This window comes from Tursiops truncatus, chromosome 17 (assembly GCF_011762595.2).
Source record: "Tursiops truncatus isolate mTurTru1 chromosome 17, mTurTru1.mat.Y, whole genome shotgun sequence".
Lineage (NCBI taxonomy): Eukaryota > Metazoa > Chordata > Mammalia > Artiodactyla > Delphinidae > Tursiops > Tursiops truncatus.
Genome location: NC_047050.1, coordinates 45886797 through 45903223, shown reverse-complemented (window position 1 = coordinate 45903223; position 16427 = coordinate 45886797). Strand labels below are relative to the sequence as shown.

At 44.9% G+C, this 16427-nt stretch overlaps 1 protein-coding gene across 1 annotated transcript in view; it reads right to left on the bottom strand.

Annotated features, from left to right (window-relative positions):
• Nucleotides 1-6105: 6105 nt before the first annotated feature.
• Nucleotides 6106-16427, bottom strand: part of BAALC (BAALC binder of MAP3K1 and KLF4) — an 88976-nt gene continuing 78654 nt past the window's right edge. Inside the window, exon 3 of the mRNA XM_033842969.2 lies at nt 6106-7989. Within this exon, the coding sequence (XP_033698860.1) occupies nt 7879-7989 (111 nt within the window). The 3' untranslated portion in view covers nt 6106-7878. The remainder of the gene's footprint in view (nt 7990-16427) is intronic.

The window sequence follows — 16427 nt, the reverse complement described above, 5'->3', positions numbered from 1 at the left end:
GTCCCTATTCTTCTTTTAGAGTTCTCAAAGCTGTTTTAGAAGGATCTTTTCTTTTAAAGGATTAATTTTCTGTGCTCGTTCAAGTGATATATTTGAATATACATATTTAGTTGAATCTTTCCTGGTTGTGACAGCCAGGGAGAAAGCTGGGATGTCTTAAGGACAGAACCAAACAGGTCTGCACAGGATCTGCAGGGGTGTTGCCAGCTTTTCCAATATGCTGGAATGGGGCATTCTGTCTTCCTAGAGAACAGCATCGCATATTTGATGCCAGTGGCTGGACATTATTAGTGCCAAGGAAAACTGTGGAAACCCCAAATCCATGGCTGTACCACTCCTCACACGGTATTCCTTTACATCTAAAATCATGTCTCACTTGCTAGTTACCAATCTGGGGACGACTACCCTCCGGAGAACTTACCAATGAAAGCTCAGACAAGTTTAAAGGGACAGCATAAAGTTTCCAGAACCCAAAACTAAGCAAGCTTTCTTCCTCTGCATTATCCTGGGTCAGTTCTTCTGCCCAGAGTAAAGCACAGGCTCCTTGGAAAGATTTCTTGAAGACGGTTGCTGTCTTCATCTCATGATGCCCAAGGTACATTTTGTATTGGATAAGAAGTACTTATCTTGGGCTTCCCTGGTGGCGCAGTGGTTGAGAATCTGCCTGCCAGTGCAGGGGACATGGGTTCGAGCCCTGGTCGGGGAAGATCCCACATGCCGCGGCGCAACTAGGTCCATGAGCCACAACTACTGAGCCTGCGCGTCTGGAGCCTGTGCTCCGCAACGAGAGGCCACGACAGTGAGAGGCCCGTGCACCGCGCATCATGAAGAGTGGCCCCCGCTTGCCACAACTAGAGAAAGCCCCCGCACAGAAACGAAGACCCAACACAGCCAAAAATAAAAAAAATAAAAAAGAAGTATTTACTTGGGAAAAAGGTACATTTATGGTGCATGAGAAGAAACAAAGTACTTAAGTAAGGAGCCAGCTCTCTGGTACATTTACCTTTAAGAGCTGAATTTTATATGTCAGGCCTTGCCCATGTCCTGGAATTTTCAGGGCTGGATAACAGTTCAACAATAATAAACAACCTTGTGTTTATCCTCATATGCTGGGCACTGTGCTAAGAGCTTTACATGTATCAATACATCCTTACTAAATCCTCCTGCTATCACTGAGACAGGCTGGGACCTGGGACCATTTGCTGCAGTGCTTGCACCTGAACAAACATCTGCTGGAGCAACAAAATACAGAGAAACTATAAAGGACTAAAAATAACTGTGTGCATGCTCAGTTGGGACAAATTATGAACAACAAGATACAAAAAGACCAAAGACTTGACTACCACTTCTGAGGAGCTGGGAGCAAAAGCAGGGGACTGTGTATGCACCCTGCACACAGCACCACCAAGGAAGGGGTGGGCAGACCACCTAAGCTGCCCCTCCTGCTGACCAACCAACCAGCCCCCATCCTCACCCCATTTAAGAGACCAGCTACCCGCCCCCCCCCCTCCCCACTTCAGGGAGGAAGCAGGGGAACCTGTTACTTGTTCTGGCTCCACCCTGCTGAATTTCTTGTCTGGTCTCTTATCAATTTCTATTGTTTAAGGAGGCCAAGAACCCTGGTCAGTAACACCATGAGATACTCTTAGCTTCATTTTATAAACAGGCAAACAGGAACATGAAGAGCTTAAATGACTTACCCAAGGTCATAAACCTAGTCAGCGGTGAAACCAGGATCCAAACCGGGGAGTCTGATTTAAGACCCTCTCAGAGAGTTTTGGAGACACTAATTCTGTCTGTGATCTGCTAAGGCACTGGTTCTAAATCCTAAATGCGCATTTGAACCCTCTTGGGAGTTTTGAAACGTCTTAATATACAGGTTGCACCCTAGACCAATTAAATCAGAATCTCTGGGGGGAGGGAACAGGCCTGAAGAGTCGTTAAAGCTTCCCAGGTGATTCCAATGTGCAGCCGTATTGCAAACCGTCAGTGCTAAGCAATCATCATTCTTTCCACCTGCTAAATTTTTTTCCCACTAGAAACTAATTCTATTCCATTTCATCCCTTTCTATAAGACACAGTGCTGCCCTTTCTCCTGGGGGACCCAGCTAGCCCAGGGCTTCATCTTCCTATTCTAGAACAAAGAGGAAGGAGTGATTACTATGATAGATCTATAATACTTAGGTTTGCAATACGTTTTAGAAAGACCCCCAAATTTACTAGTATTACCTTCAGAGGAATTTTAATATTGTGGCACAACCAAAAGATGGCTACTGCCTTTGCTGCTGTTAAGAAAAAAGTTTAAAAGAAACAATGATGAAATTTCACAGATTTGTATCCAGGGTGCTGTCATTGATCCTGGCATTAACAAGGACAACTTGGTGGTGCTGAGACACCAATGCTATAAAAAGAGCTGTGAAGTCACTTGCCATCCATCATGACAGGAAGAAGATTAACACATTCTAGGTACTTACTCATGGTGCAGTGGCCAGAGCAGGGGTTTTCCCAGACAGGCAGACATAGGTTCACATCCCAGCTCTGCTGTTTAGTAGCTGCATAGCCTTTGACCTTCTAGTCTCCATTCCTTTTATCTGTAAAGGGGAGCTAACAAGGCTCATGTGGCGGGACAGCTTTATTGATTACAAGTCGTGTGACACACCAAGCACTGTACCTGGCACAGGGCGGTGATTATTATTACGTGGCACAGTATGTTATCTACATGTGTTATCTCACTTAATCCTCACAACACACTCTCAGAAAGATGCGATTATTTCCCCTGAGAGGCTCCACCATTTGCCCGAGGGCACAAAGGTGTTGGATGCCAGGTTAGGATTTGTCTCCTGCACCTGAAGCCTGTCTTCTCTGCTTTTCCTGGCTGGCTGGCTGCAGCCCCTTGTTTCAGAGGCCATCCCATGGTTGATTTATCTATTAGAACAGAGGGAGACTTTCTCTGGATAATAAAATTTAAAAAGCGAACAGATTCAGCCAGCTCCCTGGCACACGGCGATGTTATGAAAACGGCTATTTGGATCAGAAAGGGCAATATTATTTACCCCTTTTCCTTTTAACATGAAGTCCTACCTGGAGAAGGTCTAGTTAAGAAATTAAAACTGCGATGCTCGCTCTGGCAATACGTGCCCAGACTTAGCTCTCTGCTGGGTTGCAATCTGGGTGATCCATTGTCTGATAGTGTCAGGACCGTTTCACTGTTCCATATTCCCAAGAGAATTAAGTATACATCCCTTCTGATGCTGGCTTTTATGGTCTTCCAACAGGGATGGTTTTAAGGAACAATTTGAAGTAATTTAAGGAAAATTAAATATTGCTGAAGTAGTTTAGGAACTTACAGCAAGGCAGGCTGGTAAACATGGCCCAGCTGAGAGAGCCACCCGCCCTGTCAAAAAAACCTGAACAAGTTTTTTCACTTCGTCTTATACTATCTTACCAAGAACCCTGATGATCAAAAAAAAAAAAAACTTAGGAATCACATTGGTTTGTCCCTTCTCTTCATTTCCTACAACCATGAGCAAATCTTAATGTTTCTATTTCCAAAATGTACTCAGCATCCATCCACTTCTACCCATCTTCACAACCATTATTCTGTTCTTTATATATCTCCCCCCAGGGCTGCTGCAGTGGCCTCCTAAATGGTCCCTGCTTCCATTCCTGCCTCCCTCCAATCCATTCTCCTGTTAACATTATTTTTCAGCATTCATCACCACCTTAAATTATCGCAATAATTTCTTTCCTTATGTCGTTATTGTCTGTTTTCTCCACTAGAACACCAGCTCCACGAGGGCAGGGTACAAGTCTATTTTATTCCTCACCATATCCCACGTTCTGACACATTAAACTTCTTGGTAAATACGTATGGAGTAAGTGAAAGGGGAAGTGAATATAGAATGTTAACCATTAAATCATGTTTGTAGTTTGCCTGCACATAAAATTCTCCTGAGATTGACTTTCCAGAATGTGGAATGGGGTAAAAGGACCTTCTATATTTTGATGACTCCTAAAAAGAACATGAAAACAATATATTGGGAACACAGTTTGGAGCAGGGGTTGCAAACACAAATGTCTCAGGGCTCCAGCAGGTAACAAATGGGAAGGCTGCCGTGTGCCGGCCACAGTGAGTGGTGGGGGCCCTCATGAGCTGGAGACCCCCAACTTCAGCTAACACAACCTTATCAGCTCTGGCTTACTGTATGCGAGTGACGACAAGGGCCCAAGGATGAAAGATCTTCCAAGTTTTCAAAAGAAGATAAAGTTTGTATATTAATTCGAATTAGGTTTGGCTGTGAGTAATGACCTGAAAAAGCAGCTTAAATGAGGTAGAAGTATATTTCTCTCTCACAAAAAGAGGTCTGGGGTGTATGGTCCTGGGCTCATGGAGACTCAGTGGAATCAGGGATCCGGGCTTCTTCTAACTTGTTGCTCAGCGTGGCATGTCTTCCATTTCCAAGGTTACCTCATGATCCTGGGGACTGCTGTGACTCCAGCCATTACCTCCTCATTCCAGGAAGCAGGAGGGAAAAAGGGGAAGAAAGGGCCTGATCATTCTTTTATAAGGAGACTTCCTGGAATCTTCCAAGCATCACTCATTTCATTGGCCAGAACTTAATAATGTAGCTACTCCTAACTTTAAAGGAAGCTAGAAAGTATAATCTTTATTCTAAATGGGCAGGAGGAAGAGGAGAATGGATACTGGAGTTCTAAACCAGGCGTCTCTGCCAGAGCTGACTTTTCTGTGACATTCTCAAGCTTTAACACCATAACAGCCAAACAAAGCACGCCTGCCATCTGGTTCAGCAGAGCTGACAGTTTTGTGAACCCTACTTAGGGGAGCAAATAAGGATGGGATACATTTCTGTGGCATGTGGGGCAGCCAGTGAGCAGGGCTGGTGAGGGTCGTAAACAGCAGGGCTTAGACAGGGAGTGGAAGCAGCAGCGTGTTCAGGTGGCCTGGGAGGTGGGGGTCAGGTGGGATCACTGGGGTGGTGGTGACAGCCGGGAAAGGATGAGGAGGTCCAGCCCTTCACCTGGGCACCCAGAGAGGGCTCGGGTGTTGGCAGAAGTGGCTGCCCTGGCTTCCGTCTCTTAGCAGCTCTTCTGAGGGGGGCAATTTCAATCTCCTCTGAATCCTAAAGTCTCTCCTCTTTCTGACCTTCACCGAAGATGCCTCTCACACTAGGTCAGGGTCACCCTCTCTGGAGGGAGAAGGGAGCCTGGCCAAACCCAAATGCCCCAGGAGCTCACCAGCCCTCTCTTGTCACTGTTGTCACCCTCTTAGATTTGTGCCCAGCTTAATCTCACCTCCGTGGCAATTCCCCTCCAAATGAATCTCCCAGCCACACCAGACCTTCCTGCTGGGAAAGGCCTCATTATACAGTAGAAAAAGCACTGGATGTGCCAGCAAACTTCCCTCACTTGAATCCCTGCTCCGCCCTTTCTGGATCCGTGGACCATAAATACTTTTTAAACTGTAAATGGGGGCTAATTGTGTTCCCCTTACCTATTTCACAAGGCTTTTTGGAGGATTCACAAGTATCACTTAACTTAAAAGCCCTTTGTTTGAAAGAAACAAAAAATCTAACCAGCTCTACACACAAATTTAACATTCCAGTAAAGATTCTCTGTAACTGTCCATGTGTTTGAAATGGATGACTTTACTGACACAAACTTTGCAATAGAAAGTGTTACGCTAATAGGACGGTAAGAATCGGTTCCTGTATCATACACACATGAAGAAGTTGCCAGATGAATTTCCAGTAACATGGTTTAACTTCTGGTCTTGGTGAAATCCAGATTGTTCTGGAGAGGGGAAGATCATATATGCCCTTCATTCTCCTCTCCTCCAGAAGTGAGAAACTGTTTCTATATAAGACAGAGACACCCTCTCAAGTTGATAAATTCCAAACAAGGAGCTGCAGTTAAGTGATGCAAAAACAAAGTTGCAAAGAGGAACGAGGTTAGCTAGTGACGGGTGAAGAAACACTGCACAAAAACACAGTGCAGGTGCCCTGGGACAGCAAGCCCTTGAACTTGCAGGATCAATGCCAAACTTTGGCAGTGGGTGGCTGCTGCTGAATCATACCAGAGGGGTCATGGAAGTCACAGGTTTTGCTTTATTATTATATTTAAAAGTTTCGGAACATGAAGTTCCCTAAAAGCCCTTTCTCAAAGAATCACAAAATGACAAAGGTTTGGGACAGTGTAGTTTTGTGCACAGTAAAGGCCTGGACAGTGATTAGGAGAATGCCCATATCTGGAGTTTAGGACAGAAACCTATGCTGGCTATAAAATTAAGATTACACTGCAGAGCAATTCACACCATACACTATACCCCAGCGTCTAAGCCAGGCCCCTAGTTATTAAGTTCACTGTCAAATTCAGGATATACAACCGTGACTGGCCAGACTCCAGATCTCTCAGCATCTGCACGGTGCCTGACACAGGGTTGGCATTTAATGTTTACTGAATAAATATACAATCCATGGAAGGAAGGAAGGAAGGAAGGAAGGAAGGAAGGAAGGAAGGAAGGAAGGAAGGAAGGGACGGACATTGCCCACTTGTGTTTGAGGAATAACAGAGTTGGCAGGTAAAGAGGCCAAGTATCTGAATTTTTAACCTTCTCCGGACTGTGACAGATAAATACACACCATCAGACTACCTATTTCTGCTAAACATGGAGTTTATTGGTATCATTCGGTACAACTTTAGTCCTACCTTTCCTAATTCCAGGCTTGTTGACAGTCCTTTAAAAATCACGCTCCATTACTTCGGAGGAAAATACTTCCACCTTAACATGTTTAAAGAAATGCTAGAAAATTTTATTCCTACCAATTTTGTTTTTTTTACTGCCTCAGCTACAGATTTCTAACACAGTGCATGTGGATCTAATGTCCATGTGAACGCATACCAACTAGTTACTGACATTTTAAAGCAATTCCTTTGCAGATACCAAATGACACAGTCCCGGGCTGTGCAGAGAGGCCAAAGGGAAGCCAACATGTTCCAGATTTTCTCCCTCTTGTGAGCCCGGTCTTTGATTAACAACTGCAAATGGCCTTATTGGAGAGAAAAAACACTCAAGAACACAAGCAAAGGGAAGTGGAAAGCTGGAAAAATGCAATGTCTGCTGAACCCTGAGGGCTCCGAGGTGACCACTACCGTGATACTATGGTTCAGAGGCTGACGTGGACCCTGGCCCGGAGGGATGCTGAAAGCAGATGAGAGAGAAATGGGTGTGACTGTATCACAGAGGCCCTCCCTGGGGACATACCATGGGTGTTGGTGGGGTTAGTTTGTGTAAAATTGGATCTGAATCCACCTCATCCTGAGCTAAGGAAACAAGGGTAACAGAGAGTTTTCCTGTTTCTTGATTCCTCATACACGTGGGTTTAGAGTTGGGTGAAAGCCAACGTTTAAGTGAACACGGTAAGCTTTAAGATGGTGGTATTTCAAAAAGGAAGAATGAAAGAATAAGCTTGCCTGAAACAGTGCGCACGACCATGGCCAGGAGAGCTCAGAACCGACTGTGCCTCTTTCAGCCAGGAACCTACCCCTTCTACTTTTCTGTTTCCTAAACTGGCCCGTGCTTTTGCTCGCCACTTTTCCATCAGACCACACTGCAGCAGTTGCAAGGGGCAAACTGAACATACATTTGCAGTGTATTACCCTATGGGAGTACTCTGCCAATACATTTACGTGATAAATAGAGGCTGAGAACGTCCCAACAGGCTAAGACAGTCTCCCAAGGCACTCAGCAGCGTTCCCACACAGCAAGGGCTACCCACGTCTTCAAGGTTCCGTGATGGGGTCCAGGATGTGAAGGGCACCAAAGAAGTCCCTCTGCCCTTCAACTGGCTGAACACTCTGCTAGTTGACGCAGTTCTTTGTGATTCTTCGACTTCTGTCCACCTGTCGGATGCTGTCTGCGACGTTAATGGTGACTTCTTTTCCAGACGTCCGCTTAGTGTCTCTTTTAGCCTGTTAAAAAGTTTAAACACAGTGAATTCAGTTACTAGGAAATATCCAAAGGTCCTTACATTTGCATTAATTTCTTGAAGTTGTTACACACACACACACACACACACACACACACACACACACACAGATGCAGGAAGAACGACCCACGAGGACACATGCACATATACTCCTTTTCATAGGCTGCTCTGTTGAATCTCTAATACCAACCTAGAGCAGAGCTTGGCATAGAAATGCTCGGTAAAGCACCGTTGAATGAATGGATGAATGAATTGGCAAAGGTCCATCAAAGGGCAATGTGATTCCATATATGTGAGTCAGCATACGGTATTTGTTTTTCTCTTTCTGATGTACTTAACTCTGTATGACAGACTCTAGGTCCACCCACCTCACTACAAATAACTCAATTTCGTTTCTTTTTATGGCTGAGTAATATTCTATTGTATATATGTGCCACATCTTCTTTATCAGGAATAAAGAGGTAGACATAGAAAATGGACTTGAGGACATGGGGTGGGAGGGCGAAGCTGGGGTGAAGTGAGAGTAGCATCGACATATATACACTATGGAATGTAAAATAGCTAGCTAGTGGGAAGTAGCAGCATAGCACAGGGAGATCAGCTCGGTGCTTTGTGACCACCTAGAGGAGTGGGAGAGGGAGGGTGGGAGGGAGGCTCAAGAGGGAGGGGATATGGGGACATGTGTACGCATACGGTTGGTTCGCTTTGTTGTGCAACAGAAACTAACACAGTATTGTGAAGCAATTATACTCCAATAAAAATCTATTAAAAAAAGGGCAATGTGAGAGGTTTCACAGCTGGCTTTGGTAGAGCAGCTAAGGGTTTGAGCTTTGGAGTCAGACAGACTTTGGTTTGAACACTGACTATATAATTTCACCGTGGGCAAGTTTTTTCTAACCTCTCTAACCCTTAGATGAGTTTCCTCATCCATAAGATGGAGGATAATAATAGTACCTAACGCATCATGTTATTATAAGGATTACCTAAGGTAATGAATGTAAGGTACTTAGCACAATGCCTGTCATTAACTAAAAATGAGGGGAAAAAAAGACTTGACAAGTATAATAAGTAAAAAGTAGGATATATTATCCATTTCTTATTTCAATTTTTTTATTGAATGAAAGATTCTTTAAATTCCATGGTGCCTTGCAATTTTCAGAAGTTTCACGTACATGATTTCATGTAATCCCATAATAACCCTTTTTTCCGCCAACCTTATAGTGCCCCTCCCTCCTTACCTCTCCCCACTGGTAACCGCTAGTTTGTTCTCTAAATCTGTAGATTATCCACTTATAAGTGAGGAGAGTCCAGAATCTATATTAAATACTAAAGCATTGACTAAATTGCAGGTTCTTCAAGCATTTGTGCACAATCCTCCCATTCCCCCTCAAGAGAAGACGGCTGGACCACTGGGGGGTCATCCTGTGCCCGTTCCATTCAGCGATATGTGCTCGGAGTGAGCCCGAGACTGGCCTCACGAGTTGTCTCCGTCGGGGATGGACAGAGATGTGTGCCCCCAACCCCACTCCAGGAAGGCCCTCTGCCCAGCTGCAGGGAGTGCAGCAGGCAAATAGCCTCCAGCTGTCCCTTCAGGGCAGCCTCAGCTGCAGAAAAACCCCTCACCCAGGGCCTTCCCTTCCTAGGTGGCCCAGTGCAGGGGTATAAACGCCTGGCCATCTGACCCAAAGCAGGACAGCTCTGACCTGCCATTTAGCTTCAGAGCTTCCCGTGGGGTGGGGTCAGCCACGGCTGTGGGCAGTCCTGCATTGTGGCTCCACTTCTCCCTCTGCCCGCTCCTGCTTCCGGCCCTCCCTCCCGCAGTGTTGACAGGGCACTTCCCAAAGAACATCTCATATAATGACATCTCATAGTCAGCTTCCTGGAAAGCAGTCAGTCTCAGATCTGTGGGAGCATCTCCCACAGTGTGAGCATCTCCCCATTCTGGATATGAGTCTAGTGCTGATAGATGCAGATTTTTCATACAACATGGTCCCTGCACATAAGCCAAGTATCCATACTTCATCTGCAGTGCATCCCAAGAAATGGTGGTCTATCACACCACTGGAGAAAAATAAATTGCGCTGTTGTATTTATTAGCAAATGATATGCAGGTTTTTAACAGGGCACATGTATCCTGTGTAGTAGCCACTGCTGATGCCCCTTTGAGATTCCGTTTACTTGGCTGGTGCATCCAACCCTCAGCTGCTTTGTGTTGGCCGCTAATCCCTCAGAGCTGCACCCTTCTTTTGAGACTTGCCCTCATCTGATCAGAGTCACCTCATCCAGAAATACCAAAGAGGTTATACCCTAATTTCCAGAGACAGCCTAAAGCCAATGCCTGACTATTGGGAATATAAAAGCGGGTCCTTTGGCCTCAAGGGGGTATAAATCTATGATGCCATTCGTGCTCTGGAGTTCCCTTTGGGATCAGGCTGAGGCTACACTACAGCTGTTCAGTTGAGCTCACATATTTGCTGAACTCTGCCCTACCCTGTTTCCCACTACCTTAAGGGTTTCTTTCACCTGAGACTATGCTTTCACTCACTTACTTGCACAAGAATCCTCATCTCAGGCTCTGCTTCCAGGGACCCTGACCTAAGATAATACTCTATGGGTCATTTGAGGGATGTTTAAGGATCATTTTGACTATATGCAACTTTAGCCTTATCCATTGATTTCATGAGATAGGATTTCATTGCTTTCCTCTTCAAGTTCCCAGTGCCTAGCACAGTCTGAGACCCAAGAGGCCCTCCATTTAACTTTGGTTGAATAAATGGGTGAATGAACGAATAAACATCATGCATTTCCTTTTTTCTTTTTTTTTTTTTTTTGCGGTACACGGGCCTCTCACTGTTGTGGCCTCTCCCGTTGCAGAGCACAGGCTCCGGACGCGCAGGCTCGGCGGCCATGGCTCATGGGCCCAGCCGCTCCGCAGCATGCGGGATCTTCCCTGACCGGGGCATGAACCCGCGTCCCCTGCATCAGCAGGTGGACCCCCAACTGCTGCGCCACCAGGGAAGCCCTAGGGACTCTTTTTAAGAGAAGGTCAGATTTCAAATGTAAAATTAAATGGAGCTCTGAGGCTTGAGCGTCATTAGCTTCATGGTAAAGCTGCCTCTGCCTTCCAGCGAAAACACACAAGGCCTATTGTTTTAAACTATCCTGTTTCCCAGTCCACATACCGTGTCTGGAACACCAAATCTCTCAAAAATTTTACATTCCATTGCTTCCGAAAGCCCACCTCCTCTATAAAGTCTTTTCTACTGAACAGCAGAAACAGCGATATTTCTTTAATTCCAGTTTCTCTAAAATTTAATTCCATATTTTCCTCCACTTATCACCCTACAACACATACTTACCCCATTTGTTTTAAGTCCATTTTAGAAAATGACATATAGTCCTGAGCAGCCCATGATGCACAATTAGGTATAAAGTTGGCTTTGCATATCAAAGGACATTAGTTATTATCTGTATCATTACATTAGAGGCAGAAGCCCTTTTCTAGGTGCAAAAAGATTTAGGGAAATACAGTTTCTAGTATTTGACTTAATATAGCTGATTGGCTAGAAAAAGGGACAAAATATTAAATATTAAAGATGACCAGATGGAAGGTAGTGAAGCCACTAAAAACAAAACCAGGGCTTCCCTGGTGGCGCAGTGGTTGAGAGTCCGCCTGCCGATGCAGGGGACATGGGTTCGTGCCCTGGTCTGGGAAGATCCCACATGCCGCGGAGCGGCTGGGCCTGTAAGCCATGGCCGCTGACCCTGCGCGTCCGGAGCCTGTGCTCCGCAACGGGAGAGGCCACAACAGTGAGAGGCCCGCGTACTGAAAAAAAAAAAAAAAATCAGAAGTCAATGCTGTCTAAGGACTTAGTCTTAACGCTCAGCTCCTCCAGGCCTGAACCGGCACTAGGGCCTAGCAGTGACTTTTATGGGTTTATTTCCTCCTAAAAGCAGAGAACTCACAAAGTCCCACAACCAATTTTGTTTCTGAAAGAAAACGGTGGCAATTATGAGGCTAATTCCACCTGATTTCCATTTCGGGCGTTATTGCATAAAAGCTTTGAGGATTGGGACATGGAATAGAGACACAGAGGCCTTATTTGAAATGAGCCAAGTTGAGGGCAGCATTCCCCTCAAACCAGTGGGCAGTAAGAGAGCTTTCCAGAATGGAAATGTAAACTTTCTGAACTGCATAACTGCTTTTCTTTAGAGTTATTGGCAAGATTTCACAAAAAGTTATTAAAGATTCTACACAGAAAGTGCTCTGCTCTAAGGTTCAGTCTGCCTTCATAAGCTTAAGAATTCAAGCAAACATTCAATAGTTGGATGATTCTTAATTTTTCAGCCTGTTTAAGAATCAGAGGCTACAAAATAGTCATTCCCAGAACAGCCACAGAATATGTATGGTTTGCATCTCAAGTATAGTGGGGCAATCTCTTAAATCTGTGTAGCAAAAGCCTGACAATGGAGATGTTCAGAGGACAAGCTTCGGGGCCAGGCAGACCCGGATTTGGCACGAGGCTTTGCCATTAGTTAGCTGCATGAGACATTGCTTTAACCTCTGAATCTCAGTTTCCTTATCCAAAAGCGGGGATAATGCCTACTTCTTAGTGGGTTTTTTGTTTGTTTGTTTTTGCGGGGGGGAGAGAATTAAGCATGTCACTTAGCATTAACAGGGTGATCAACTTCTTCTGGCTTGCCCAAGACTGTCCCGTTTTCAAACGGGAAGTCCCACATTCCAGGAACCACCTCAGGCCCCTGCAAACCAGGACAGTTAGTTGCCCCAATTATATAGCTTTTGACATTAATTCTGTTCGCAAAATAACGTCAGTCAAACATACCAAATTTAAATCAAAAACTTGCTTGTTCTACTGAAACCATGACTATTGCTACGACTACTTCTAAATACCAATAATAGTAATAACTCTACAAGATCCACATTTGGATAAAGAACAAACTGGAGTTCTGTATTCTAATGATGGGCACAGAAGGTTCCAAGCCATAAACAAATCCACTTTCAAATAATTACACTGTACTTATTTGGCAAATTAAACAATCAGAACAACAATGCACTGACTTGAAAGTGTTTTATAGAAGAGAAACTTCCGAGTCTGAGACCTCAGAGAGGCGCCCACCCTTTTTAAAGCAGTATGATTATCTAGGAGGTTGGTAGTTGCTGAAATCTAGTCACAGCTTGGAAATCTCAGATTTGAAGCCCAAATGAGAGGGACAAAGATGAATGAGAAAGAGAACCACGATGCCAGAGAGTTTCTCTAGAAGTTCCAAGAGAGAAGTTGCTTTGCCCTCCTCTGAGAAAAGAGCTATATAGATACGCGGAACAATTACACCATTTGTACCTCTGGGACTACGACATTTTGTATGACATAGATATTTTCCCCTCTGATGTGGTTTTTAGCCAGCCAAACCTTTTAATTTAACAGCCAACCCTCTTTATTCAATGACAGGAAAAGAAAACGTGTCCCTATTGCAATTACTGGCTTAAAAAAAATCTTATACTTCCCAACTCAATGCTGAGAGAAGCCTATTTGGTACCTTTTCTTTTTGCAGCTGTCTGCTAATGTCACTTCTAAAATTCTTGTTTTATCACCATTGATTTTTGTTAATGCGCCACACTCTTGTTTCTCACCTGGTTTTACAGCTTTTCTATTCTTCCCTTGCCTCATTTTAACTTCCGCAGGTTTAGAATCATAGATTTTAGTCCTCTTGATACTGCCTCTTTAATTAAAAGTCATTTATTAGCTGCCATTTCTCAAAGGTAACCAGATTGACTGTGATAACTTCCTGGCAGATGGACGTGTTTCTCTTGGGGTTTAGAAGTCAACGACCCAGCTCATTCTCGTGGAAGGAGGGCCAGACCCAAGAGGGCAGCTAAGTCAGCTCACCTTTTCTCATTTTCTCCCAAATGGAAAGAGCGATGTTCTCTGCTTTCATTTGACTGCACAAATATACCTAACACAGGGCTGCACCAACCTTTTCACAGTTCCTTTTAGACAATGAAGAAAGAAGGCTTACTGAGTTCATGATTTATCAGACACCAATTTTCTGCATAACTAGTATTTTTTAATTATAGAAATGATACATAATTATGGTAAAAGAAATCCAAAGAGTAGAGAAAAAGCACAGTGAGAAGTAACACTTGTTCCCATGCTCTGGCCACGCTGTGTTTTCACCAGAGGTAATCACGGCCGGTCATTTCCTAGGGAGCGTTGCAGGGATTTTCTAAGCAGACACAGTATGGGGCCGCCTTATTCTCTCTCCCAGTATTCTGTACTTTCTTCTTGGCCTTTAACCAGACTTTGGATTATATATTTATTTGCTTGTTTACTTGCTTATTTCTACATCTTCATCAGATTAAAACTTCAAGGAGGGAGGGACCCAGTCTGTTGCGTTCACCACAGTGTTCTCAGCAACTAACTTAGTGCTCATCACATAATAGATCTCTGACAAATAATCTGATGAAAAACATGTGTGTGAAGATTCTTCTTCAGAAAGAAAGAGAAAAAAATCCTGGGGAACAGAACCTGTCTGCATTGCCCTGCCTAAACATTCTAGAACTTTCCTAGGATTTCAATCATGCTCGTGATTGATTGTTCCTTGCACCATCCCTGAGACACGGCCAGGAATGTAGTTGTGTTCACTTTTCCCGAGGAGGCAACTGAAGTCACTCAGACTAAAGCAATTTGCTTGAGGCCAATGTCAACAGAGGTGGTGAGTTGAACTAAAGATGGTGGGAGGCTGGACGTGGGCTGTGGGCCTCACACCCAGCCTCACACAACTGCCAGTGCTCACACTACATTCTCCACCATTTTGCTTCAGGAAATGAGAAGGAAGATCATGAGGTTTAGAGGCAGACAGACCTGGGTTTGAACTCCAGCACAGCCAAGTCACTACTCCCTCTGCCACGCTGGCCAAATACTTAACCTTCCTGAGCCGGCTGTCCCAGCTGGGGAATGATGCTACTTACCACTCAGAGCTGTGAGGGTTAAAGAGGATGCCATCTATATAGGGTGTCTGGCTCACAGCAGACACTCTGACAATGTGAGTTCCTTCCTCTCTGCCTTCCTAAAACATTAAAGCCTGAGCCTTGTCAGCTGCAACTCAAGACATTTTTCTTCTTTTCAGTCAAGTCCCATTAAAAGGAGACACACAATAACAGACTTCGAGCTGTTCCCAAATTCCATGAATTTATTTGCTGCTGCTTTATTGGCATTAATGAGAGGTCATTCAGGAAACATTTGATCTTAGCAACTCCACCAAGGGCCAGGATGCTAGCCCCCAGAGGCAGGGATCAGACTATGTCTCAGGCAAAACTCTCAAGAACTCCCCATACCTCAAGCAAATCCTGTGCAGACCGCAGCCACTTGTACTAATTCAGGCTAACTCAGTCTAGGGGTTTTTATTTATCAGGTATCGGATGCCAAAGGGAGTTGTTGCTTTCCAACTTAAACCTCAGATAGATCAAACACTAGGAGGGCAGTAGAACCTGCTTTAGAAGAGCAGTTGGGCTCCAACAGAACAGTCATCAATCTGCATTGCCCTGCCTAAACATTCTAGAACTTTCCTAGGATTTCAATCATGCTCGTGATTGATTGTTCCTTGCACCATCCCTGAGACATGGCCAGGAATGTAGCTGTGTTCACTTTTCCCGAGGAGGCAACTGAAGTCACTCAGGCTAAAGCAATTTGCTTGAGGCCAATGTCAACAGAGGTACTGAGTTGAACTAAAGATGGTGGGAGGCTGGACGTGGGAAGGGGGTGAGTGGGGAGTGGAGCCGTGGGAAATTTTTCTAATCCTTTTTTTTTGGCTGCGTCCAGTCTTAGTTGTGGCACGCAGGAATCTTCGTTGAGGCCTGTAGGATCTTTCGCTGCGACACATGGACTCTTCGCTGCAGCGCACAGGCTTCTCTCTAGTTGTGGCGCCCGGGCTCCAGGGTGCGTGGGCTCAATAGTTTGTGGCACTCAGGCACTCTAGTTGAGGTGCGAGCTCAGTAGTTGTGGCGTGCGGGCTTAGTTGCCCTGGGGCATGTGGGATCTTAGTTCCCTGACCAGGGATCGAACCCGCAGGTGGATTCTTAACCACTGGACCACCAGGGAAGTCCCAATTTTTCTAATCTTAATGAAGTCCTAGGCCGACCTCATTCAAGCAACAATCAGTGAGTACATACTAGGTACATACCCCTAAAGCAGGCTCAGGGGGCAAGGGAAGAATACAAAGAAGAAGGTCTCTGCCCTGAGAGTCTTCTAATCGAATTGGTTTTTCTGCAGACCCTCAGGTGAATACTGAGTTTTGCAATTCTTCGTCTACATAAGGTAACAGCTGATATATAGATGCATTGTGGAAATCACCCCCCCCCCCACACACACACACACGCACACACACATCCCTATGCTGCTACAT